Here is a 27,930-nt window from a genome sequence, read left to right as displayed (position 1 = left end):
CTTGTGTAATGTGTGCAAGTGTGTGATTATTTCAAAGTGATTGTATAAAGTCTGAAGTTTTTTTTTTTGTCTCGACTGCCTGGGACTCACCTCATTGACTGAGACAACAGCGTGGCGCCATTGGCTCCCACTGCTGTCAATCAGTCAGCCAATGAGGAGAGAAAGGGAGCCGGGCCCGGGCCACAGCTCCGTGTGTCCATTCAGAAACGGAGCTGTGGCTCGGCTGCCCACGTAGCAAGCTGCTTGCTATGGGGGCACTCGACAGGAGGGAAGGGGCCAGGAGCACCAAAGAGGGACCTGAGAGGAGGATCGGGGCTGCTCTGTGCAAAACCACTGCACAGGGCAGGCAAGTATAACATCTTTGTTATTTTTAACAAAAAAAATAAAGCAACACTTTATACTCACTTTAAGCTGGAAAATAGACATGCATAAAGAATAATTCAGTGTAAAATATTTTTTTTTCTTTTTTATTTATGACTGCATTTGTGTTGCCAAAACTATTGCTGTTGTGTTTGGAAGTAATGACAACCCTATTTATAATTTCTCTTGTGTTCCTAAGGACATAAAAAATGCAGAATTAGCATTATTTGAACTCAGTCGGGTTATCAGCTTGGAACCTGATCATCCAGAAGTATTTGAGCAGAGAGCAGAAGTGAGTACTGTACTGCTGAAAATGTTTTGTTTTAGATATGATTTATAATCACTTTTAAATTAATTACCTTGTTATTTGGATTGCATTTTACTGACTTTTTGAAAGGACATAGTACTAACTAGATAGTCCTGAAAATCCCAAGAAGAACAGGTTGATGAATAATGGAAATTGGCTGTTTTGTTGGTGTATATACTGGTCTAATTATCACAGCAAGTTTTATGATCACTATAAAAATAAACTTCCTGTTTCTATCTTAATTACATTACAGGGCTTATTAGTGCCTTTTGCTGATCCACATGTTCTATGCCTTATCTGTGTTTTGGAGCTGCTGTAAATTTCCTGAATCCTTTTTCTCTCTAAACCTCTTGACTGAGTCTTATGTAGCTGGTCTCATGAAAAATCATGTACCTGGCAGCCAAGAAATTTTGGACTAATGCAAGTGAAGCTTGTCAGGAGTGCTCACCAACTATGTTGCAAAGGGGGATACATGCAGTATGTCATGTGAAGAAATTTGATGTAATTTATCATACCCTATGTGGAGCTATGTACTATTGTGCAATTGAGGTCCATGTTTGCTTTTTCACTCGGATTATATAGAACTTGTTAAAGTAGATTTATTGAAACAGGAACCAGTTATGTGATCTGATTGCTGATCACCTTCTAAAAATATGAATTGCCTGATATTTTGACATTTTGGCTTTGGTGAGATCTGAGTCACTGGTTCATTACAAGTATGTAAATGAGGAGTCCTGACCTAATTGGGTGCTTTCATGTCCAAGCCAGAAAAATATTAAAGCCCGTGTCTAGCAACAAACCTTTTCATGTCAAGGTCAGTAGTGACAATCTCCATAGTTATTTCATGACGGGTTTCCTTGAAGTTTTAGCATAGAGATTTGTTAAGCTGCACTGGGCAGGCCAAGTACTTTACACAGCACCGGTAACATGTTTGCCCTTTTCACAGGGAGCAGTGCAAATTATTATGTTCCTGCAAATGTGCTGCGTTATTACATGTGTGTGGGTGCCATTCATTATGAATGGCAGCCCCACATGTTTTCTTACAACAGCTTGTTTTCACTGAGTGGTTGTGGGAATGACTGTGATTCCCGCACCTGCAGCCACACGCATAGGTGTGAACCTAGTCTTAAAGTGTATTTATCTTTAACTGCTAATACAACACTTGCTTAAATTTTTTTTCTTTTTTCTTCCTTTTTCCCCCCCCAATAGATATTGTCTCCCCTGGGACGGATTAGTGAGGCACTGAGTGACCTGACTAGAGCTATCCAGCTACAGCCATCAGCACGATTATATAGGCATAGAGGAACACTTTATTTTATATCTGAGGTGAGCTCAAAAATGTAGGTTATACGTATATGTCAAGTCCACCCTTGAATCTTAACTCCATTGAGATAATGTGCTTTCCAGTTTTTTTGTGTCGGTCAACAATCCCACATATGAAATTGCACTATCTTGCTCCCTTCCCTCACCTTCATGACCGTAGTGATCCGCGTTCAGAGGTAACTTTAAATTATGGAGAACCCAGCAGAGATTTGTTAAAGCGGGGGTTCACCCTATAAAATTTTTTTTTTTTTTTCTTCTAGCATAAAATTCGGCATAGTAGCGCGAGCTACAGTATGCCTGTCTTAATTTTTTTTATCCCCGTACTCACTGTGTAATCGTACATAGAAGATTCCGACTGCCCACGGGGAATGGGCGTTCCAATCCAGACGGAAGGTGATTGACGGCCGGCTCTGGCGTGTCACGCTTCTCCGGAAATAGCCGAAATAGGCTTGGCTCTTCACGGCGCCTGCGCATAGTCTGTGCGCATGGCGCCGTGAAGAGCTGAGACCTACTCCGGCTGTCTTCGGGGAGCGTGACGTGCCAGAGCCGGCCGTCAATCACCCTCCCTCTTGAAAGGAACGCCCATTCCCCGCGGGCAGTCGGAATCTTCTATGTACGATTACACAGTGAGTACGGGGATAAAAAAATTAAGACAGGCATACTGTAGCTCGCGCTACTATGCCTAATTTTATGCTAAAAAGTTGTTCTGCAGGGTGAAACACCGCTTTAAAGACCTGCCGGCTGTCAAAAGAGATGTGCAGTGACATGAAAGAAGTGTTGAACACCCTCTTAACAGTTTGCGGTATTCAAAATTTACATATCATGTTCCACTCTTAACCACTTCCCGACGGCTGTACGACTGCAGGGTGGCTCTACTTCTCTGGGATGCCGTCCCTTTCCTCGCGCGAGCGCGCATCGGGGAACTTCTGTGCTGGCCGTGTCCCTTGGACACAGCCAATCACAGATCGCGGTAAATAGCCAATCACAGCGGCTATTTACATCGTGATCTGTGCGGCCAATGAGAGATGATCTCAAATGTAAACATATGAGATCATCTCTCATTGCCGTCTCTCCCTCCTCACACAGAGACGGCGCATGTGAGGAGAGAGAACTTTCTGTGAGTTTTGAATTGCCATACAGTGTCATATAAAATAAATTAGTGCCATACAGTGACATATAAAAGTGCCCAATCGTTGCCCTGTGCCACCAGTGCCCATCTGCCACCTCAGTGCACATCTGCAATCAGTGCGTATCAGTGCCCACCTGTGCCGCCTCATCAGTACCCATCTCAGTGCCGCCTCAGTGCCATCTGTACCGCCTCAGTACCATCTGTGCCGCCTCAGTACCATCTGTGCCGCCTCATCAGTGCACATCTGTGCCGCCTCATCAGTACCCATCTCGGTGCCATCTGTGCCGCCTCATTAGTGCCATCTGTGCTGCCTTAGTACCATCTGTGCTGCCTCATCAGTGCACATCTGTGCAATCAATTTTTTATGATTTGCACTATAGCTTGTAGACTCTAAAACTTTCACACAGACCAAATAATTTCCAAAAAATGTGGGTTATTTTTATCAAAGACATGTAGCAGTATAAATTGTGGCCAAAATGTATGAAAAAATTTTATAATTTGCAAAATGTTCTCACAGAAACTAAGAAAAAAACATTTTTTTTCAAAATTTTCGGTCTTTTTTCATTAATAGCGCAAATTAAAAACCCAGAGGTGATCAAATACCACCAAAAGAAAGCTCTATTTGTGTGAAAAAAAGGACAAAAAAATTATTTGGGTACAGTGTTGCATGACTGAGTAATTGTCATTCAAAGTGTGAGAGCGCTGAAGGCTGAAAATTGGTCTGGTCAGGAGGGGTGTTTAAGTGCCCAGTAAGGAAGTGGTTAATTTACTGTACACAAGTGTTGCCCTATTGAGTAACATTTTTCTTGTGCATATTAATAAGAGAGAAAACTTGGCATCAGACTGAAAGTTCTGTCACCAGCACTTTTAAAATCACATTAAATCACTAACATTTTTTCTCTGAATGAAATGGCTTTTTTTTTGTGTGACAGGATTACATTGCAGCTCATGAGGATTTTCAGCGCTCCCTAGAACTGAACCAGAACCAACCAATTGCAGTTTTATACAAGGGCTTGACATTTTTCCACAGAGGACTGCTGAAGGTAATCTTTGTGTGCCCTTTGTGTTTTCTTTATTGCATTGCCGCATATTTGGAGCACGAGTTTACTCCCAATTGTTTAAAAAAAATATGATTTATTATACTGTTTAATTTCACTAATTTGCATACAGATCTGTTTCTCTGCCCTTTCATAAAATTGCATTGTGAGAAACAGCAGTAAAGCGCAACTATTGAAACGTTCTTTGGTGAAAGGTATATCTAGATCTCCACCAAGAACTATTTGTTTAGTCCACAAATATTTGAAGAAATGTATGGGATTTGGTATTTTTTTAGAATCCTACTTCCCTATCTGGATGCACCATCGAGAGGCTGAGCCCGCTGCTGGTCAAGGCATGTGGGTGGATCCTGACTATAAGGTCACTCACTATCTTTACAGAGTCTGTACCGGCTCTGTGACATCAGGAGTACAGAATGAACTTTTGCTGTACTACTTTGATTTACCTATATTCACAGTCTTTCTAGAAGAAATGTAAAAAAAAAAAAAAAAAACTTGTATAAAGAGTGGCCTAGTTTGCTCTAATAGGTTAAAAAAAAAGGGAGAGTACCTGTATCAATATTTTGCAGCCCACACCCTTGGTAGTGGCATGGTTTTATTATCATTGCCATGTCCCACTATACCTTGTTCCCTCAGTATTGTGCACATTGTAACACACCAACAACTATACCCCAGAGTTGTACTTCTGCCTTAGGTTTTGCACTAGCTTTTGTTGCAGATCTTGTCATACTGTCTACATTGCATTGTCTGATCTCTCTCTTCAGTACCATGTTCCTCAATTCAAAGCTCTCTGATTGCAGCCTTGTAGCCCTCTTTGTATATCGCTCTCTGGCATTCTGTGCTCTTCATTCTCCAAAATATTGGTATGTTGTCTCTTCCCCCCACCCCTTACTGAACACATAACCACTTTGTTGAAATCCTACCCTACCCTGCACCACAACATTACACATCAAAAGAAATTACATGTCGGGTACTATCCTGCTTTCTCAGTGTATTCCAATGTTTCATGGGCATCTGTCGCTCCTTCCTCATCTTATACCCTTTGCTATGAACAGCTTCCACTCTGCTTTAAATATGCCTGCCTGGATCACTACCAGCTGCTGTTCTGCTTCCTTCTAAATACAGTTGTATGAAAAAATATTTGCCCCATTCCTGTTTTTTTTTCCCCTCCCATATTTCTCACACTTAAATGATTCAGATCATCAAACTCATTTTAATTTTACACAAAGATAAATCCTAGATGCAGTTTTTTAATTAATATTTCATTTATTAAGGGAAAAAGCTGTTCAAACCTGCCTGGCCCTATGTGAAAAAGTAATTGCCCTCCCCCATACTGAATCATGAATAAAATGTTAACCACAATTTTTTGAAAAGCTGAGTTAAATTTCACTTGCCACACCCAGGCCTGATTACTGTCAGACCTGTTGAATCAATAAATCACAAAAATAAAAGCTGTCTGAAAAAGTGAATCACGCTAACGGCTCACAAAAAGTCACACATCATGCCACAATCTAAATAAATTCAAGAACAGCTTAGAAACAAAGTAATGTACATGTATCGGTCTAGACTGGGTTTTTAAAGCTATTTCTAAGGCTTTGGAACTCCAGTGAACCACAGGGGGAGGCATTATCCACAAATGGAGATGGCTTGGAACAGTGGTGAACCTTCCTAGGACTGGCCGGCCTATAAAAATTACTCCAAGAGCAATTACTCCCAGAACAACATCTAAACTGCAGGCCTCACTTCCCTCAGGTAAGATCAGTGTTCATGATTCAACAATAAGAAAGATACTGGGCAAAAATGGCATCCATGGGAGAGTTCCAAGGCCAAAGCCACTGCTGACCAAAAATAACACAAAGGCTCATCTCACATTTACCAAAAAACATCTTGATTATCCCACAGACTTTTAGGCAAATATTCTGTGGACTGATGAGACAACATTTTCTTTTTGGAATTTGTGTGTCCTGTTACATCTGGCATGAAACAAATACAGCATTTCATAACAAGAACATCATACCAACATTCAGACGTGGTGGTAGAGTGATGGTCTGGGGCTGCAGCTTCAGGACCTGGACGACTTGCCATAATTGATGGAACCATGAATTCTGAGCTCTACCAGAAAATACTAAAGGAGAATGTCTGGCCATCAGTTTGTGACGTCAAACTCAAGTGCACTTAGGTTATGCAGCAAGACCTAGTCAAAGCCCGGATTTAAATCCAATTGAGATGCTGTATCATGACCTTACACAGACCGTGCTGGAAAACCCTCCAATGTGGCTGAATTAAAACGATTCTGCATAGAAGAAGGGGCCAAAATTGCTCCACAGCAATGTGAAATACTCATTGCGAGTTTTTGCAAATGTTTGGATGCAGTTGTTGCCGCCAAGGGTGGCACAACCAGTTATTTGGTTTAGGGGGCAATTACTTTTTCACATAAAGCCAGGCAGGTTTGGACAGCTTTTTTGTGTTAATAAATGAAACCATCATTTAAATTGCATTTTGTGTTTACTCTGGTTATCTTTGTGTAATAATAAAAATGTGTCTGATCTGAGTCATCTGAGTGTAACAAATATGCAAAAAAAAAAAAAAATCAGAAAGGGGACAAATACTTTTTCAAACAACTGTAATTTCCATGTTCTGCCATTCTGCCTCCTCTTTCTTTGCACATGGTTTATGGTTGGCTTCTGCGGTCTCCAATATTTTTCTCCACCTAATGTTCAGATGACATTAAGCCTTAAGTGTCTTAAGCCCTGTACACACGTACTGAAAGTTGGCCTGTTTATTAGGAATCGGACGACTTTGGGTACATACAGTATCCATTTTTTTGTTGAATGGTCATGCTGGAAAACCAGCATTTGATCATCAGCACTTGCAGCCAGTGACAGAACACAATAGATGAGAAGGAGAGATCTCTGCATCACACATTGTGTTGATGTGGGGATCTGTCAGTTTTTTTTTTTCTTTTCTCTTTTCAAAGGTTTTTAATTGTATTTTTCAAAGATACACAATAAAGCACAAATAAGAGTCATAACAATACAACAGTTTCTTAGTCATACTTTGTGTGCAACAGTGTGCCTGGGTAGGCTTCAAATTATCATTTTACTATAAACAGTAACCATATAGGGCCTTAGTCCAGTTGGATAGTGGTCAGATGCTTAAACAAGTAACTAGCAATCCCTGTTTACCCCAACGGGATCATGCTGTAAACAAGGGATTATGGCTCATTATCTTATATTATATTATAAAATTAAAATTAACATAAAGGGGTATCAAGGGAAGGAGGGGAGGGGAAGGTGAGTAGGAAGTTATCGTTTACATCCGGTCTAGTTTAGGAGTGTAGTCGTTCAGGAACACACTTAATAATTATTAAAATTCTTCAGAAAATTTGAGGCCCTAGGATGAGTAATCCATTCATTCCAATTTTTAATGAATTTACTTATGGTTCCTTTCCTACGTGCTAACATTAGCTCATAGTGAGCCTGAGTATTGAGTCTCTGGACAACATCAGATAAGTTAGGTGCTAAGGTAGATTGCCATAGTTTTGTTATGGTGAGTCTCGCTGCTGTAAGGAAGTTGGCAACTATAGTTCTAAATTGAGGAGGATAGACATCTAGATTTAAACCTAGTAGGGCTAATTCAGGTGTGAGTATTTTTAGATTACCAGTGAAGGATGCGATAAAAGAGGATACATTATTCCAGAAGCTAGATAAGGTTTTACAATCCCAGAGGGTATGTAACAAATTGCCAGTGTGGAATTCACATCTCCAGCATATGGGGGAGGAGCTAGGGAATATTTTGGATAGTCTGTAAGGGATCAAATACCAGTGGTTTAGTATTTTCTGGGCGTTCTCCCAATGTTCTACACATGCAGAAGAAGAACTGTTAATATGGATGGCTTTTTGCCATTCTTCCCACGTAAAAGTTTGTGATAGATCCTTCTCCCATTTAATCATATTTAAAGTTTTGGTTTGAATTGGAAAAGATGAAAGTAGTTTATATATATGGGATATGCCTCTCTTCCCACTTATTTTATAGGAAGTGAAGAATTCCCACAGCGCCCTAGGGAGTTCCACACTTTTCTTTGGGTCAAAGTTTTTATTGAACGGTTTGGCTATGAGTTTATTCATTATTTTATGTATGTCATCGGTTGACAGCTGATCAAAAAAATTGATTCCCTGTTTGGACCAGGGTGTGGTAGTAATTCTTACTTTACAGTAATCGATTACTCCTAGTGGTATTGGCATTAGGACTGGGTTACATGTCGGCTGTAATTTTGTTAGAGCAAACTTCCAGGCTGCCAGAGTAGCTCTAATTGTTAGGAAGTTGGGTGTATTAATTTTTGGTAGAGCATAGCAGGCCATGGAAAGGGAAAATAGATCCTTCCCTTTAGACACTTCTCGTTCAATGTTCAACCATAATTTATCATTTGAATATCTGAACCAGTATGTCATTTGATCAAGGAGTGAGGCAAAGTAATATAGGCGTAAATCTGGGAGGTTTAGGCCTCCTTTAGCTTTAACCAATGACATAGTAGATAAAGCAATTCTAGGTTTCTTTCCCAACCAGACCAAGTTGCTCAATTTCGAGTTAATTTGTGTGAAAAATGTAGTCGGTAATGGGATGGGGAGGGAGCAGAAGTAATAAAGAATTTTTGGTAACGTCTTCATTTTAAAGGCTGCTATTCTTCCAATCCAAGATAGTTGTGTCTTTTTAATAGACTGTGTATCTTGAGTGATTTGAGTTAATAAGGAGGGATAATTTGCTTCATACAGTTTATTAGGTGGGTAAGTAAGTTGAATCCCAAGATAGGTAATGGAGGGGTTGTCCCAATTGTAGCTAGATTGTTGTTTTAGTTTAACAACTAGGTCTGGCGGGATGTTCATAGGTAGTACAAAACATTTGTTTTTTTTTTCATTCAGCCCACTCCTGTGGTCAGTAGGGTGAGTTTAACACGTTTTACCAAATGTCTTCAATTAAAAATATTGATGCTTGAACAGTAATGTATATCAATGTGTTCATTTTCCAACAGCACAAAAATGTCCAGTCAAAATGTACCTGCTCCTATTGATAGCCATCTATATTTTTAGGCATTTTAAAACTTATCCATGCCCTTTTAAGCTATCTGCTAAGTAGACCAGAACCGTCTCCTCTGGAAGACTATTCCACATTTGCACAGTCCTTACTGTAAGGAACACTTTTCATTTAAAGATTAAACTCCTCCAGACGCATGGTGTTTTCCTTGTGTATTTTGCAATGGCCTTAAATTAACAACTCTTTACTATGTGGTTTATTTATGTATTTATACAAGCTGGTCATATCCCCTCTTAAAGTGTATTTAAACCCAAAACCAAAAATGTCATATATTGCAGCTTACTAGTCCTTAGGGTGGTGGCTGCATTTGTTTTTTGTTTTTTTTCAAGCTTCTTTTACAATTTTTACCTGGTAATCCTGCAAATAACACTCTTCCTGTCCCTGGGTGGCTGCGTCACTCCTCTACTGTGTCTATGAAAGGAGTCAAGATTGTTACCCATTTCTGTGTCTCTTCACCTCCATTACATGAGGGAGCAGGGCAATTTACAGAAGATGGCTTGGAAGGAAGGTATTCTTCTTCCTCTCCATAGAGGGTGTGCTGCACGTTTTAGCCACAGCATTCACTGGGACAATTGAATTGTTTGTTTTGTGTTTCACATATATGTGTATGTCCTATCTGGACTAATATTACACTCCTTGCTGTACACGGTTTCACTACTTAAGTTCATTTTTAGCGCATATTATTCATCTATATTCTTCACTTTTTAGGTTTGATTCACCTTTATTATATGCAGCAAATTATTATTTAGTTATTTTTGTGGTGTCCTATATTTTAACTATTTAGTAGCGCTTTAGTATTTTTTCCTTTTTTTATTTGTTATGTTTACATAAACGCTACTCCTCCAGATTCCTGTGAGTGCTTAATTTCTGCATGTTTCTATTAACATTGACATAAATTATGCATTGTGTGTGATTTTTGTATTTTGGGGCTTTTTTAATTACAATTTTTTTTTTCTCAATCATTCTAAATTCAGGAAGCTATTGAGTCATTTAAAGAAGCCTTGAAGCAGAAATCAAACTTTATTGAAGCATATAAAAGCCTTGGTCAAGCTTACAGGTAGGCAAGTCCATGCAAATAATGTGCAACAGCAGTTGACCTGACCTGAAGCAGGTTATAAGGGGTTTACTGCCAACACCTTAGATCATTTTTGGTAAAAAAAAAAAAAAAAAAAAAATGTATTATGCAGGCTAACATGTTTGTTTTAAAAATATTAAACGTAACTTTTGCACAAGTCGTCATTTTGTAATTGTAATATTTAAAAAAATGACATACCTATTACAAATTTAAAACTGCTGTGATTATGTAAAACTGTCAACGCAATTTAAAATTGGTCAACATGGAGGCCATAATGGTTTTGCTGGCAGTCGGCAGAAAGATTTAAAGCATAATTTCACCTTTAAAAAAATAAAAATAAAAAAAAAAGCACATTTTTTTTGCGTGTAAAAAAATGTGCTTTTTTAATTCGTTTTTTTTGTCAATTTTTTTTTTTGTTGAGAAGCCTGGAAAGCATTGCACCAGCAGATCACTGGTGCCATGCAGGACTCCTGCATACTGTGAATGTAAGCTGTCTGCCCATACATCTTATGGGCAGGCAGTTTCACACTGACAGGAAGTATCAATTAACTACCAGAGTGCTCAACATTGCCTTGATAGTTCATTGAGAACTACAAGTCGACAGCCGCAAAGATTGGTACTTGTAGTTGATCCATTCTCAAAACTCTGTTACTGAATGAGGTGGCCGCACTCTTTTCAAAAAGTGACAGCTGGTATGGGGAACGTCTTTATGTACTGCTGTCACAGGTAGAGAGGGGGATCAGTGGGCGGTCCTGCAGTTTGAGTTTAATTTACTTCTAAAGACTCCACTGCTAAAGGGAAAGCAGATAATGGTCATTGTCAAATTACTACACTGAGATTGCAAATGTGGTAATAAGGAAGGCATACCTCACCATTCCTAGTCCATATATAAAAATGTATTGGACAGGCATATATATATAAAATATTTTACAGTATCACACAAAAGCAAGTACACCCCTCACATTTTTATATGCTAGTCCTTTCTGTTTCAGTCCCTGGCCCTGCAGTGGGTTGCTGGGCTGGCACCTGGTCAGTGTTAATTACCGGTATTCAAAGACAGTGTTTTAGTAATGTACTGTGTGCTGTACTTCAAAAGAATGCAGAGCAGACACTGCTTGCAGATGTGATGGACTGAAAGGGACTTGGACTGAGGCAGCGACCAATGAGGGCTCACGTTACTATTCAGCAACAGTAGAGCAGGCCCAGTGTGCGGCGCAACATGTTATGATGTTGCATGGGCGTGCCTCCGCGCACTGGACCTGCTGCAAGGCTTCCTGGGTTTCTTCTACATGGGCTGCCCCCCTTTCCTTGCTGTATGATAAAGGGCTGCTGGCACCCGGCTGGGCCCAAAAAAAGATGCTGCTACAGACCAGTCTGACCCCCTGTGAGCTCAAGCTGATGGTCCTGGCTGCCTCCCGTCTGTGGACGTGCCCTCTGACCGGGTGGCCAGCCAGTATTTGCACCTTTAAGAGGCAGAGACATTTTTTCCTCATATCTTTAGGTAGAAAAGTGTGACTTATGGACAGAAAAATATGGTATATCTTTGTGTGACAACACTGAAGAAATTACACTTTGCTGCACTGTAAAGTAGTGAGTGTACAGCTTGTATAACAGTGTAAATTTCCTCTCCCCTCAAAATAACTCAACACACAGCCATTAATGTCTAAACCGCCGGCAACAAAAGGTACATCTTTTTTGTGTACCCACCCCCCTAAGGAAAAATGTCTAAATTGGGCCAAATTAGACATTTTCCCTCCCCGGTGTCATGTGACTCGTTGGTGTTGCAAGGTTTCAGGTGTGAATGGGGAGCAGGTGTGTTAAATTTGGTGTTATCGCTCTCTCTCTTATACTGGTCACTGGAAGTTCAACATGGCACCTCATGGCAAAGAACTCTGAGGATCTGAAAAAAATAATTGTTGCTATACATAAAGATAGTTTGGGCTATAAGAAGATTGGCAAGACCCTGAAACTGAGCTGCAGCACGGTGGCCAAGTCCATACAGTGGTTTAACCGGACAGGTTCCACTCGGAACAGCCCGCGCCATGGTCAACCAAAGAAGTTGAGTGCACATGCTCAGTGTCATATCCAGAAATTGTCTTTGGGAAATAGACGTATGTGTGCTGCCAGCATTGCTGCAGAGGTTGAAGGGGTAGGGGGGGGGGGGTCAGCCTGTCAGTGCTCAGACCATACGCCGTACACTGCATCAAATTGGTCTGCATGGCGTTCGTCCCAGAAGGAAGCCTCTTCTAAAGATGATGCACAAGTTAGCCCGCAAACAGTTTGCTGAAGACAAGCAGACTAAGGACATGGATTACCCGAACCATGTCCCGTGGTCTGATGAGACCACGATAACCATATTTGGTTCAGATGGTGTCAAGCGTTTGTTGTGGCAACCAGGTGAGGAGTACAAAGACAAGTGTGTCTTGCCTACAGTCAAGCATGGCAGTGGGAGTGTCATGGTCTGGGGCTGCATGAGTGCTGCCGGCACTGGGGAGCTACAGTTCATTGAGGGAACCATGAATGCCAATGTGTACTGTGACATACTAAAGCAGAACATGATCTCCTCCCTTCGGAGACTGTGCCGCAGGGCACTATTCCAACATAACGATCCAAAATGACCTCTGCCTTTCTAAAGAAGCTGAGGGTAAAGGTGATGGACTGGCCAAGCATGTCTCCAGACCTAAATCTTTTTGAGCATCCTTGGGGCATCCTCAAATGGAAGGTGGAGGAGCGCAAGGTCTCGAACATTCACCAGCTCTGTGATGTCATCATGGAGGAGTGAAAGGGGACTCCAGTGGCAACCTGTGAAGCTCTGGTGAACTCCATGCCAAAGAGGGTTAAAGCAGTGCTGGAAAATGTTGGCCACATACATTTTGGGGGCGGGGAAGTGGATGGTGTCATGTTTTTATTTGTTGGGCTATATTTTTTTAAATGTAACCTTTTCGATTGATTTATTTTTCTTTATCAGCCCTGTTTGTGTGGTTGGGGGGGGGGGGGGTCGAGAGATCGGGGATCTAAACGGACCCTTGACATCTCCCCTTTTTGGTAAAGAGAAAGGGACTGAGGGCACAGATTCCCCAGTCCTATCCTCCGCAGCCTCAGCTGCACTGAAGATGAATGGACAGGAGACCGTTTACGATGCTCAGTTATGAATTAACAGTCAGTGATCACTGACTCTGTGCATTTGGAAAAGGAAGGAGCTGGTAAAAGACATATATTCCGGCTCCTTCCTCCGCTCTCCATCCTGACAGATCTGAGAGGGGGAGACGGCCGGAGGAGGGCCTGGAGGGAGGGGGCCCCAGAGGAGGACATTGGAAGCCAGAGGAGGACCCGGAGGAACACATGGGACAGTCAGGGGTGATCAGGGGGAGAAGTGGCTGTCAGCCTCTCGGCTATATGGGGGAGATCGGTGCTTGTAACTGCTGCCGCACCGATCACCTGTGAGGCTGCCTGGCCCCCCTGCTACACAGAAGACGTCTGGCCTGATACAACCGGTATCGTATTGAGCATTGGAGCATTTGCACAAGTACAGATACCACATCACACTTAAAGTTCATATATTTGGGGATTTTAGTATCCAGCTTAATGATCCAGTATACTTCTGGTCTACTCAGAATATACATTTTTGCCTCCTGCTAATAGTCATCTACCCTCTATATCGTTTGTACATTAAATAGGATTAGTTCCCCCTGGTGAAAATCTACAAAATTTCTCACTACATTTGTGTCTATCTTTGTTTGAATATTAGAATGATGATCTCTTAACACTATCCCGTAAGCGTCAAGTGTTTTTTCCCACTTATTGTTTGCAACAGGTTATAAAGGGGGATGATGTTTACAACATATTTAGGTTGAAAATTCACTACCTGTTTAATTACCACAGAAGGACCATTTGTGTATGACCTGTTTGCATGAGAGTCTCTTAAGTAGGCACAACTTTAGCAATTGGAATACTCGCATCTGTACAGCCCCATATTGCTCAACCATATAATTGGATTTTTCAAGGAGACCAAAGTTAAACTAAATATGTTGTATATATCATTGCCTGCATAAAAGGGGAGAAGGACAAGTGCCACCTAAGTGTAGCGGCTAAAAAGCTAGCACTCAGGACATGCCTCACTGACAGCATGGACTTATTAACCATTGCCCTGTTTTAGGACTACTTTCCTGGCTTTTGTACAACAGTGTACCCTTAATACCCACTTCCCTCCCGTTGCACCAAATACTTTCCTTTTTATTAATCGATCTCCTGTATAATGTGTCGCAAAACCCCACTCTACCAAATGCTTGACATTTTGCATTTGAAAAGAAAAACTTAGACCAAAAATTAAAGCATTCAGGTTAATATTACAGACCAGTGTTTTGCTGAGCTCACAAGTTATACCCCATCATATACACCTTAGACTTGAGAACATCAATCTCTTTGGGTTTTCCTCTTTAACTATGTTGCTAACTGAAGAGACCTTCATATGTTTGTGATGCTACTATTAACTTTTTTATATTTGAAGGCAGGAGACCCTGTCAGCTGCAGGGTAGAATGTTGTATCTTCAGCAAAAAAAAAGATGTTCGAGCATTTGGTTACGATACAATTATTTAGAGTATCCCTTTTTTATGCATTCTGTGCAGCATATTGTACAACACGCTTACTTTTTTTTTATTTTTTTATTTCTCACTTTGCCACTAGATGGGGAGTTTGTTCTGTGTGTGGAGTAGACTTGTCTTTCAACAAAACCTTTGTCTCGGTGTACATAACATGGTGTCAAATTATTTGACTCCAAAGTAGAACTCTTTTTCTTTAACAAAAGCTTTTCTATAGCTTTATGGATCTCTCTGTATAACCTATTTTTTACTGTTGGCTGCTTTGTTTGCGGCGGATGAAAATATAGAAACTAGTCACCAAGAATCATGTTTTGTCTGTGCCCACTCTCCTTTAAAAACCTATGATGAGAGAAATGCAAGGGCTGTTATTGATCTTTTTATTTTTTGAAAATGCAGGTTTCTTGGCTGTTACACACTGACTTAAAGCGGGGGTTCACCCAAAAAACAAATTTTTAACATTAGATTGAGGCTAATTGTGGGAAGCTCAATCGGGCGTTTTTTTTTTTTTTTAAATCAATGCAGTACATACCTTTTTAGAGAGATGTTCTCCGCGGCTTCCGGGTATGGACTGCGGGACTGGGCGTTCCTATTTGATTGACAGGCTTCCGACCGTCGCATACAGCGCGTCACGAGTTGCCGAAAGTAGCCGAACGTCGGTGCGCAGGAGCCGTATAGAGCCGCACCGACCGGCTTTTTTCGGCAACGCGTGACGCGCTGTATGCGGCGGTCGGAAGCCTGTCAATCAAATAGGAACGACCAGTCCCGAAGATCATACCCGGAAGCCGCGGAGAACATCTATCTCTAAAAAGGTATGTACTGCATTGATTGAAAAAAAAAAAAACACCCGATTGTGCTTCCCACAATTAGCCTCAATCTAATGTTAAAAAATTTTCGGGTGAACCCCCGCTTTAAGTGTTATTAATTTTTATTTTTATATTTTTAAATCTACAGTATATTCAGCTCCTATAGCTTAACTTAAAGAGTGCTGAGTGTAGTTCTCTCCTAAATGCATTGTTATTCCTCCCATTTTTATTTTTATTTTTTAGGGAACTTGGTAATTTTGAAGCCGCCATGGAAAACTTCCAAAAAGCCTTAATGCTGAATCAGAATCATGTACAGACACTTCAGCTAAGAGGCATAATGCTTTACCATCGTGGCAGTCTACAAGAAGCATTAACAAACTTTAAGGTGTGTATTTTGCTTAACACTGATATATAGTCTATTTGTTCCTATAGATAAACAAGTCTTTGGCCTATTTTGCAGAATGCATATTCCAGGGATACTGGCCATTATTACCTTTTGCCCTCAATAACCAGGATGTTAAATAAGCTTTACATAATTGGTCAGGTTGAAAAAAGACACAAGTCCATCTAGTTCAACCAATATTCATACAATCCCACATGCACAATCCTATACCCACAGTTGATCCAAAGAAAGGCAAAAAAAAAAAAACAGCAAAGCATGATCCCGTTTGCTCCATCTTGATCTCCCGAGAGGCAATTGGATATTCCCTGTATCATCTTTACCTATAAATGTTGGTACGGTTACCACAGAAATTAACGGCAAAGTTTCGTAATACTAATACTGTATACAGCATATGTGTACAGCAATATAGAAGAAATTGCCTGGTGTTTCTGTAGATCATTTTTAATCGTTAAACACTACTAGTATACTTGCTTGTGTTGTGAAATTTGCAAAGCCATGCAAGCACATGTGCCTAACACTTCTAGCACTGGAATAGTTAAGGCGTTTAACTATCAAAGGAGGCAGACCAGAACATGGGTTACTTGCGTCAACCAATAAGAGGGGTAATAGAAATTGAGACAGTATTTCTAACCTGTCTGATTAACTGTCCTGAAAACTGCAGGGCAGCAGGCAAGATTTCAAATGGACATTTACAAGAGGCACTGAGATTTTAACACTTATTGGAAGAGTAAAAAGTGCACAATCATTCAGTGAACCTACTGGCTCCGATGAGGCAGGTCACAAATAAGGCAACCCTCCAGTGGGTACCCAGAACATGCAAGCAGACAAGGGCTATCAAACTTTAGACTGTTACCCAATCAAGCTAGAAATGTTGCCTATGGTTACTTAGATTAAAGCATTCATAAAACACATTGCAATTGTTGCTTGATATGGCCAAATTCAGACAGACCTAACTTTGTAATATGTATAGGTAATTTTCACTGGAGGATCTTCTAAGAGTACAACAGCTTTGGACATTGGCTTGTAAAAGTATGTTTGTTACAGGGATTATGTGGATATATTGCTTAGTGTTTCTTAGTTCCCTTATTGTCATTGTCCCTTTCTGTAGCGATGTTTGCAGCTGGAACCCTATAATGAAGTCTGCCAATACATGAAAGGACTCGGCCATGTCTCTATGGGGCATTTCTATGAAGGAATTAAAGCTCAGACCAAAGTAATGTTAAATGATCCACTACCTGGTCAGAAGGCAAGCCAGGAGTATTTAAAAGTAAAGTACTTAAGAGGTAAATGTGTTTTATGCATTGAGTGTCCTGATTCATTACTAGATAATTAACGCAACTTTTCCTATTCAAATTCTAAACTGCGAATATGTAAATCTTAAAGCCCAACTCCAGGAAACTTGAAAATTTAGTTGCTCGTTTAGGTCTAATGTATTTGTTAAAGTAGGTTTACTTATCAGATCCTCTGCGCCAATAGACTGTTACTCGCAGTGTCTTCTCTCCTATAACCTGACGTCATTAAGACCAGTACAGGGTCCATAGCTCTGCATTGGACATAATGAAGCCGGGGCACAGTCCACCACTGGAGCATGGGTCGGTGCCATCTGCCTGGGAGAGAAGGATCAACAAAGTAAAAAAGTTTTTACTCTCCCCTAGACTAGTGCCTTCACATTGGGAGAGTCAATAGCTATAGGCTTCAACATGAGTGGCTCTACCTAACCACTAAATAGCCTGGATTGAGTTTTTACATAAGTAATGAAACCTGACTTAAATATATAACAGAATTATACTAGAAGTCGACCGATATATCGGCAGGCCGATATTTGGCTGTTTTGGAGAAATCAGCATCGGACGATTTTTATCCAAATTAGGCCGATATTTTACATGGCCGCTAGCGGTGCCACGGCTCCGGAGCTAGGCCGAAGCCGCGGCCTTTCCTGATGCTATGACCGCGGCGGCGGTCACAGCATCAGGAAAGACAGCGGCTTCGGCCTAGCTCCGGAGCCGCGGCCATCTTGGTACACCCAGCGCGACGGCCCTCCTCTGTTTACGCCCACAGAGGAGGAGGGGCCCGCGCTCGTGGGACACACACCGCTCTATGGTGTCTGTAGCGGGGGGGGTGTCTATACTGGAGGGAGAGCGGGTCTGTACTGAGGGGGGCGACACCATTTTTTTTTTTTTGCACCAGTGCCACCTGCCAGTGCCACTTGCCATCCAGTGCCATTTGCCAGTGGCAATACCAGTGCCACCATCCAGTGCCAATTAATGCCACCTTCCATCCAGTGCCATCTGCCAATGTCACCTGCCAGTGCCACCATCCAGTGCCATTTACTGCCACCTTCCATCCAGTGCACCTGCCAGTGCGATCCAGTGCCAACTAAAGCCATCAGTGCCACCTGCCAATGCCAACCAGTGCTAAGTATTTCCACCCAGTGCCAATTAGTGCCACCTGCCAGGCAGTGCCAACCAGTGCCACTTGCCAGTGTCCCCTGCCAGTGTCAATTAGTGCCAATAAGTGCCGCCTGCCAATCAGTGCCATCTGCTAGTACCATCTTTCAGTGCCATCCAGTGCAGCCTGCTAGTGCCATCTTCCAGTGCCAATTAGTGCCATCCAGTGCCACCAAAAAAATAAAAAGTGAAAGAAAAGTTTGTTTGAAATCCTTTGCAAATATATTAAAGATAAAAAATCGCATGTACAGAAGTATTCACAGCCTTTGCTCAATACCTTTTGTTGAAGCACCTTTGGCACCAAATACAGTCTTTAACCACTTAAGCCCCGGACCTTTAGACAGCTAAATGCCCAGGCCAGGTTTTGCGATTCGGCACTGCGTCGCTTTAACAGACAATTGCGCGGTCGTGCGACGTGGCTCCCAAACAAAATTGGCGTCCTTTTTTCCCCACAAATAGAGCTTTCTTTTGGTGGTATTTGATCACCTCGGCGGTTTTTATTTTTTGCGCTATAAACAAAAATAGAGCGACAATTTTGAAAAAAATTCAATATTTTTTACTTTTTGCTATAATAAATATCCCCCAAAAACATATATAAAAAAAAAAATTTCCTCAGTTTAGGGCGATACGTATTCTTCTACCTATTTTTGGTAAAAAAAAATCGCAATAAGCATTTATCGATTGGTTTGCGCAAAATGTATAGCGTTTACAAAATAGGGGATAGTTTTATTGCATTTTTATTAATTTTTTTTTTTTTACTACTAATGGCGGCGATCAGCGATTTTTTTTTTTTCGTAACTGCGACATTATGGCGGACACTTCGGACAATTTTGACACATTTTTGGGACAATTGTCATTTTCACAGCAAAAAATGCATTTAAATTGCATTCTTTATTGTGAAAATGACAGTTGCAGTTTGGGAGTTAACCACAGGTGGCGCTGTAGGAGTTAGTGTACACCTAGTGTGTGTTTACAACTGTAGGGGGGTGTGGCTGTAGGAATGACGTCATCGATCGAGTCTCCCTTATATAAGGGATCACTCGATCGATGCAGCGCCATAGTGAAGCACGGGGAAGCCGTGTTTACATACGGCTCTCCCCGTTCTTCAGCTCCGGGGAGCGATCGCGACGGAGCGGCTATAAACGAATAGCCGCACCGTCGTCCCGGATCGCTGCCCGAGGGAACCCGACCGCCGCATGTAGCGGGGGGGTCCCGATCGGACCCCCAACCCGCGGAAAGGCAAGGACGTACCTGTACGCCCATTTGCCTGTACGTGCCATTCTGTGGACGTACATATACATGCGGCGGTCGGGAAGTGGTTAAGAATGACTCTACAAATTTGGCATACCAATTTTTGAACAGTTTCTTCCATTTTTCTTTGCAGGACCTCTCAGGCTCCAAGTTGAATGGGGAGTGTCTGTACACAGCAATTTTCAGATCTCTCCAGAGATGCTTAAATAGGTTTAAGTCTGGGCACGGACATTCAGAGCCACTCCTTTGTTTTCTTGGCTGTGTGCTTAGGGTTGTTGTCCTGTCGGTCTGGAACAGGTTTTCATCAAGGATGTCTCTGTACATTGCTTCATTCATCTTTCCCTCAATCCTAACTAGTCTCCTAGTTCATGCCGCTGAAAAATATCCCCACAGCATGGTGCTGTCACCACCATGCTTCTCTCTAGGAATGGAATTGGCCAGGTGATAAGCGGTGCCTGGTTTCCTCCAGACATGACGCATTTCCATTCAGGCTATAGAGTTCAATCTTTGTTTCATCAGACCAGGGAATTTTGTTTCTCATAGTCTGAGAATCCTTCAGGTGCCTTTTGGAAAACTCCAGGCGGGGCTGTCCTGTGCCTTTTACTTAGAAGTGGCTTATGTCTGGCTATTCTACCATACAGGTGGAGTGCTGCAGAGATGATGGTGATTCTGGAAGATTCCCTCTCCACAGAGGAAAGCTGGAGCTCTGTCAGAGTGACCATCAGGTTCTTGGTCGCTTCCCTGACTAAGGCCCCTCTCCCCCTATCACTGTTTTGCTGGGTGGCCCACTCTAGGAAGAGTCCTGATGGTTGCAAACTTTCATTTATGGATGATGGAGGCCACTGTGCTCATTGGGACCTTCAATGCTGCAGAAATATGTCTGTACCCTTCCCCAGATCTGTGCCTCAATACAATCCTGTCTCGGAGGTCTACAGACAATTCCTTTGACGTCGTGGCTTGGTTTGTGCTCTGACATGCACTGTTAACTTTGGAACCTTGTATGACGTGTGTGTGCCTTTCCAAATCTTGTCCAATCAACTGAATTTACCACAGGTGGACACCAATTTTGTAGAAATATCTCAAGAATGATCAGTGGAAACGGGATACACCTGAGCTCAATTTTGAGTGTCATGGCAACGGCTGTGAATACTTATTTACATGGGATTTTTTTTTATTATAAATTTGCAAATGTTTCAAACAAACTTCATGTGGTCTTTATGGGGTATTGTTTGTAGCATTTTGAGGAAAACAATGAATTTAATCAATTTTGGAATAAGGCTGTAACATGACAAAATGTGGAAAAACTGAAGCTTTGTGAATACTTTCTGGATAAACTGTAGTTTTCCAAACAGGCACAGTCCAAACCCCAGACCTCCAAATATTGTCCACCACTCTCTTGAGAGACTAAAACCTCACATCATTATAGCATGCCACACCATAACATAGTCTTCACATTGTAAGGAAATAGGTTTCCTCCATCTCTATAGAATGTAAACCCTTAAGACCCTTTATAGGGTATGCTCACAAAGATGGGCAAAGACTGGACTTTATTTACAGTCCAGCACCATGGAAAGGTAAGACTTGGTCACCCTCCATTCTGCTGACCATTGCTATAAAAGCCTGCTGCTATATTTGAAGTGTATTCGCTGCAGTGTAAACCTTTCCACGCTGAGCTTAGTCTCAGGTGGATGCTCACAGTTTGCACATGTTACCACCTGCTGCCTTGAGCCCTTATATGGTTCTCAGGTGCCCAATTTCTGCCCTTTTCCAAAAGAATTTGCTACAGAACGGTTTACACCTGGGTTAGTAGGTTCTGAAAACCTCTCCTCTTTATTCTGAACTTGCTCTTTGAGTACCCCACAGGAGAATACCCTCATACAGAACTATGGCATAGACCAGGTGAATGGGGACCATTGCAAAACCACAGGCAAATCTTCGCTCTGCCAAAGGCCCACTCAACCCTAGGGTGACGATGTGCACCTTGCAACAGAGCAGGAACAAATTCAAGCTTCGGTCTCTGCATCCAAATCTAGCTATTTCAGGCACGCAAAAAGTGGCTTACCTGACAAATGCAGACTTTTTTTTTGCATCTATGCCTCAATTTTTTAAGACAATAGCGACTTGAATACAGCCATCTTGACTGAAAAACATCATGCATCCATCTACTCCTGCTTCCCTTTCTCCACCTGAGTTGGATCCCAATGTGCCGATTTTAAACAACGCAAACACAGAAGGGAAGGAAGAGAACACCAAGGCAAAAATTTTGAAAGCTGCAGATTTTTCTTCCCCAGAATGCCGCATTATTGAAGAGGAGCTTTACGCTGCATGCTTGCTAATGTGGAAAATCTTGCTGCTCCATCTTGCAAACACATTTAATGACATTCCCTGTGTATAAAACAGGTTCCTCTCCAAATTTTTGTCAAATTCTGTCCTGTGGAAAGAGTCTACTAAATTGTCTATTCTGCCGACTCGGGCTTACTGTACCTACTGAAGATGTTCCTTTCAAAGATTCTGCAGATAGAAAGACTGAGATGCCCTTAAAGGCTCTCTGTACTTTGGCAGGCACAGCTGTACAGCCAGGTCCTGCTGCAATTTCAGTATGTAAACTTCAACTTGCTGGACTAAGGCAAATGAACAAAAACATGACCCTGTTTTTTCAAGATTATGCTTTAGCAGAGCAATTGCAGCAAATTACCTTCTGCTCTGCTGCTTTTTTTTTTTTTTTTTTTTTTGTGGATGCCATAGAACATGTTACGAGACAAATTTTCAGAATGGCTCTAATCTCCATTCACATGCTTTCAGAATCTTGTGGCTAAAAGCTAGGATAGCTGAAACTGCCTGTAAGATAACTCCTCACATGTATGCCCTTTCAAGAAAGATGTCTGTTTGGAGGGCTCTTGACCAATTCATAAAATATGTCACAAGAGGGAAGACTTTATTTCCAGAGCTAAAGAACCCAAAGCCCACCCTCCTCAGAATCTCTGCAAAATGAATAGCATCTGACCACTATACCCCAAGCTCAAATTCTAAAACGAAGTTCAGCCTTTCGTTTCAGTGCAAGACCACAATGCCCAGCAAATCTTCCCCAGACCCCTCTTTCCAATGAAGGGGCACCTTCATTCTTATGAGTGGGAGGATCTGTTACTGTTGCCTCTCTGTGCAACAGATGTTCCAGACCTGTGGGTTCATTCGGTAGTTTTAAGGGGGTACATAACAGAGTTCAAAACTCCCTCACTGCTTTCCGCTTTCTAAACAACCAAAATCTGCCCAAAATCAGTCAGATTTGCAGCATGCTCTGAACCATCTCTTGTCCAGGGAGTAGTTGTGCTAGTAACCCCACAAGACAGGTTCAAAGGTTTTTATTTAAGCTTGTTCACATACCAAAGCCCAACTTGGGCATTCGTCCTATTCTGGACTTAAAATATTTATTCCAAAATTTTGCATTGAAGGTCGGTAATGTAATTGCCTCTTGGATAAGGGGGAATACATGGCATCCATAGACAAACGAAATGCCTATCTGCAATCGCTTCCAGTTTGTTGCGCAAAGGTCCTAGGACCTCTTGTTGCACTTCTCAAAACTCGGAGCATCTAGGTCACAGGTTTTCTAGATGACCTTCTCCTGAAGGACTCTTCTTTCGTGCAGCTGTTGGCGAATGTCCACAGGCAATTCAGATTCTCTGGGCTTTTAGCTGGGTAATCAGTTTTTAAAAAAAGCTGCTTTTCAGTCTTCTCTTTGCCTGAGTTACTTGCGTTTGGCATGGACACATCCCAAACAAAGGTTATCCATCCAGAAAACAAATTCTTTCTCTTAGACTCCACCCTTGAGATTTGAGGGCAAAGAGATTCTTAATGAGTGTTTTGCCTCATGGTAACCTCATTCAAGGCTGTTTGATTCAAGATATCTCCCAACACAACATCTTGTCAACCTGGAGTAAGTATGCTCCTTCTCCCAACCTTCTCCTGCTCCTGTTCCTGTTCAGTCAAGCAAGGAATTCCCTAGCTTGGTGAATCTCCAGTCTAGTCTAAAAATGGGGAGGTCTTTCCTTCCCTATTACTGGAAAGTGCTTGGAACAGATGCCAGTCAGTCTTTCAGAAGTATTCATAGACCCTGAGGTAAAGGCTTGCACCTTCAGGTGATTGGACAATGGCACACTCTTCCTTTTAGGAATTGGTCTCTATTTGGTTCTGTCTTTTAAAGCTGTTGCTTCTGAGGCCTCTAGTGCTTGAAATGTGAGGACATGCTAGGATGGGGGACACCAGTCTTCATCTACTACTTGAGTAATACCTTGTAAGGGGATCAGTCTCTCCCACTCAAGCAGCAGTGCCTGAAGTTCTGGCTCTTCGGCATTACCTGCTGTATGAAAGGTAACTTTCTACTTTACAAATGGGAGCTTGTTTTGTCTGTTCTGTTTGGGATTCATTATTGACTTATCTCCCAAAAATGTTGGATGCACAGGCTTCTTCTTATAGCTCAGATCTTAACCTTTTGATCCGTCATATTTATTTAGCTGCCCCTTCTTCCATTACGGCACTCTGTTGTGCTTTTTACTCTGCATGAAACGGCCCTTAGGCCCATTTCATACATGCCTTCAGTTTGTTTCATCAGTTCAGTTACGTTTTTTTCAAAGAAAAAACGGATCAGTTTACATCGGTTTTTACATCAGTTCTTTACATCCACTTAACCACTTGAGTCAAAAAAAATGTTGTTTATTAAAAATTAATTTTAGTCCTGAAGATTTCTTAAAATCCCCAACTATTATATATTTTCTGAAAACAGACACCGCCTAGAGAATACATTTGGGGTAGTTTCAAATTTTTACTGTTTTATAAAATGCAAAATTTCAGTTAAAAAAAAAAAAACACTTAATTAGGGCACAAAAAACACAACAGTTTGCCCATATTTTTTTGTAAAATATAAAAAATGAAGTTGCACCAAGTAAATAGATACCTAACATGTCATGCATTAGGCTGGTTCGTTGTCAGCTTTACCTGAAGTACCTTGGAAGATTACCTATGAGTTTGCTGTCTGTGGCAGAAGAAGGCAGAGCGCATTCTTGGGTCACATAGTAACAGTACACAGAGGGGTCGCCACGGCTCACACCGTGCTACACGAGGCTGACTTCCTGTGAATTCCTGCTGTCCGGTGACTAGAAGCCTCTATATGCAGAAATTTTCTGGCTTAATGAGGACTTGCTGTGATAAGGATTCCAATGCTGTGGCTGCCTATGTGATTATTCCAGTACCTCTTATCATGCTGTGTGAGATCTCTTATAATCTGGAGATCAATTCCATCCGGTAAGAGGCCCTTCTTAACCTTGGTGGAGGATCTTTCCTTTAAAGCACTCTTCTTGTGGATTTCGTTGGTGCACCTGGGAGATTACTTTATTAATTTGCCCGTGTGGCGGGACTATTCACATTGATTTGAACTTTGTTCACCACTCACTGTCATTTTTTAGCGCAATCTCTTTTCCCTTTATAATCTGTTTTTGTGTAGTATAACACTTTTTGATCGCAGCTTTACACATTTTTTGTTAAAATAAGTGCAATATTTTCTTTGTATTAAAATTGCATGTGCCTGTGAAACAGCGAAAAAACATCAATACCCTATTTCTTTCCATAGGTGATGCATTAAAAGCCCCTACAGGTCATTAGTTTAGCGTTACCCATGAGCTCTGGTGCTAAAATTATTGCTCTCACTCTGGCGTGTGCGGTGACATGTAACATGTGTAGCACAATTAGATAATTTTTTGTCTTTTTTATGTAGGCGTCCCAACGATTGCATTTTTTGTATGTATGCCTTAGAGCTGCACGATTCTGGATAAAATGAGAATCGCTATTTTTTTTTGCTTAGAATAAAGATCATGATTCTCTCACGATTCACGCAGCCGAACATCTTTCGCATTATACAAAAAAATGAATTGAAGTGTATTTTTACACCTTCTGTAGTGCTGCTGCCCCCCTTTTACTTGCCTGAACCCGATCTTTCCAGTGACGAGAACATGTACAGCAGCTCCAGCCACTGTCTCTGGTCCTCATTGGATAGATTGATAGCAGCAGGAGCCATTGGAGCTGGGGGCGGGGCTAAGTCATGCTGTGTGTGTCAATGGACACAGCCGCAGGACTCGGGAGCATGCCCGAACGAGTACCCCTATGGAGAGATGCTTAAAAACAAACCTTTAAAACCCCTTTAAGTGGTTAAACTGACCTCATTTACAGACCGAAGGTCATTCCTTTTGATCTACATTGTATCTCTTCTCTTCTCTCTATCTCTCTGCGCTGAGGTATGTTGATAAACATTTTTTTTTTTTTTCTACCACTCTGGCTTCGCGCGGTTGACTTAGAATCTGAGAAATGGCAGTTTGAATCAAGATCAAAAGGTGTTTTTTTTTAAACACTTGTGCAGCTCTATTATTCCTGCATATGTGGGGGTAGGGAGGCTCAAAAGTCTTCTTTCCCTCTTCCCCCCCCCTCTCTCCTCCTTCTCCTCCTTCCTTCCTTCCTTCCTTCCTTCCTTCCTTCCTTCCTTCCTTCCTCCCTCCCTCCCTCCCTCCCTCCCTCCCTTCCTTCCTCCTGCCCTCTCTCCTTCTCCCTCTTTCCTCCTCCCCTCTCTCCTTCTTCTCCCTCTTTCCTCCTCACCTCTCTCCTTCTTCTCCCTCTTTCCTCCTCCCCTCTCTCCTTCTTCTCCCTCTTTCCTCCTCTCCTCTCTCCTTCTTCCTATTTCCTCCTCCCCTCTCTCCTTCTCCCTCTTTCCTCCTCCCCTCTCTCCTTCTCCCTCTTTCCTCCTCCCCTCTCTCCTTCTCCCTCTTTCCTCCTCCCCTCTCTCCTTCTCCCTCTTTTCTCCTTCCCTCTCTCCTTCTCCCCCCCTCTCTCATTCTCCCTCTTTCCTCGTCCCCTCTCTCCTTCTCCCTCTTTCCTCGTCCCCTCTCTCCTTCTCCCTCTTTCCTCCTCCCCTCTCTCCTTCTCCCTCTTTCCTCCTCCCCTCTCTCCTTCTCCCTCTTTTCTCCTTCCCTCTCTCCTTCTCCCCCCCTCTCTCCTTCTCCCTCTTTCCTCGTCCCCTCTCTCCTTCTCCCTCTTTCCTTCTCCCTCTTTCCTCCTCCCCTCTCTTCTTCTCCCTCCTTTCCTTCTCCCTCCCCTCTCCTTCCTCCCCTCTCCTTCCTCCCCTCTCCTTCCTCCCCTCTCCTTCTCCCTCCTCCTCCCTCCTCCCCTCTCTTCTTCTCCAGTGATATCACCCACCATGAAGTATAGAGAGAAAAAAGGCCGATAACAGTAAATCTTTCATTTATTGGTCTATCTTACAGATTAGTAGACTTCACTACAAATTCACTTCACTATAATTTTACCTTGATGTATGCAGGCGTTTCACAAATACAACATGTAAAAAGAGAGATTCACTGATCGAAAAAGGATAATTGTCAGCATTTATTATTATTATGGGTAATACTGATGCATGAGATCATTGGGTTGATGCTACTAGTGGCCTCCTTCTAGCAGAGCAGTTGGTGTTCCTTCCTTGCTCAGCTTCCAACCAAGTGACCCTACTTTTTTTTCCTTCTACAGCCTTCATTCACCATCTAAGACCTTCAGCCTCTTGTTTGGAACATTTCAAATTCCTTGGTTTAGGCCACCTCTGTCTTGAAGTGAGATTATTTAAATGGCATGCCATTAGAAACCCTGTTTCTATGGGTGGTGATAGGGGTCTTGCTGAAACAGTTTAAAACCTTTTGCACACAATTTGAATACTGATATTTTTGGGGTTAGTTCATCTTTACCAAAAAACTGTCTGCAGGCAAGGGCTATTTGTAGATAAAAAACAAACTGTGCAGCTATGACTAAAGTTGAATAATTGCCCTTGCTATAGGTGTAGGTCAGAAAGTGAGCTTTTTCTCTGATTAAAACCTCTGCACATGCTTTCTCTCCCTTAATGGAGTAGATCTGGGCTGCAGGTTAAATCTACTACAGACTAGAAATTCTCCAGCACTCCAGCCAATAGACATGACTATTATAAGAGAGCATCCAACTGTTGAATTTCTCATTTATCTTACATTATGGGGACTAGAAAATATTCCAGAAGTGGAATTCCATTGTGT

General features: G+C 41.9%; 1 protein-coding gene across 2 annotated transcripts in view; it reads left to right on the top strand.

Moving 5' to 3' along the window:
• TTC13 (tetratricopeptide repeat domain 13) overlaps positions 1–27,930 on the top strand; it is a 165,094-nt gene that overhangs the window by 80,558 nt on the left and 56,606 nt on the right. For both annotated transcript variants that reach the window (XM_040350838.1, XM_040350839.1), the window contains exons 6-11: positions 560–652; positions 1,877–1,993; positions 4,052–4,162; positions 10,240–10,322; positions 15,986–16,127; positions 17,254–17,428. In XM_040350838.1, the coding sequence (XP_040206772.1) occupies positions 560–652; positions 1,877–1,993; positions 4,052–4,162; positions 10,240–10,322; positions 15,986–16,127; positions 17,254–17,428 (721 nt within the window). The remainder of the gene's footprint in view (positions 1–559; positions 653–1,876; positions 1,994–4,051; positions 4,163–10,239; positions 10,323–15,985; positions 16,128–17,253; positions 17,429–27,930) is intronic.

This window comes from Rana temporaria, chromosome 4 (genome assembly GCF_905171775.1).
Source record: "Rana temporaria chromosome 4, aRanTem1.1, whole genome shotgun sequence".
NCBI classification, from domain to species: domain Eukaryota; kingdom Metazoa; phylum Chordata; class Amphibia; order Anura; family Ranidae; genus Rana; species Rana temporaria.
Note: the sequence above shows the minus strand (reverse complement) of the source record. Positions and strands in the feature narration are given on the sequence as shown.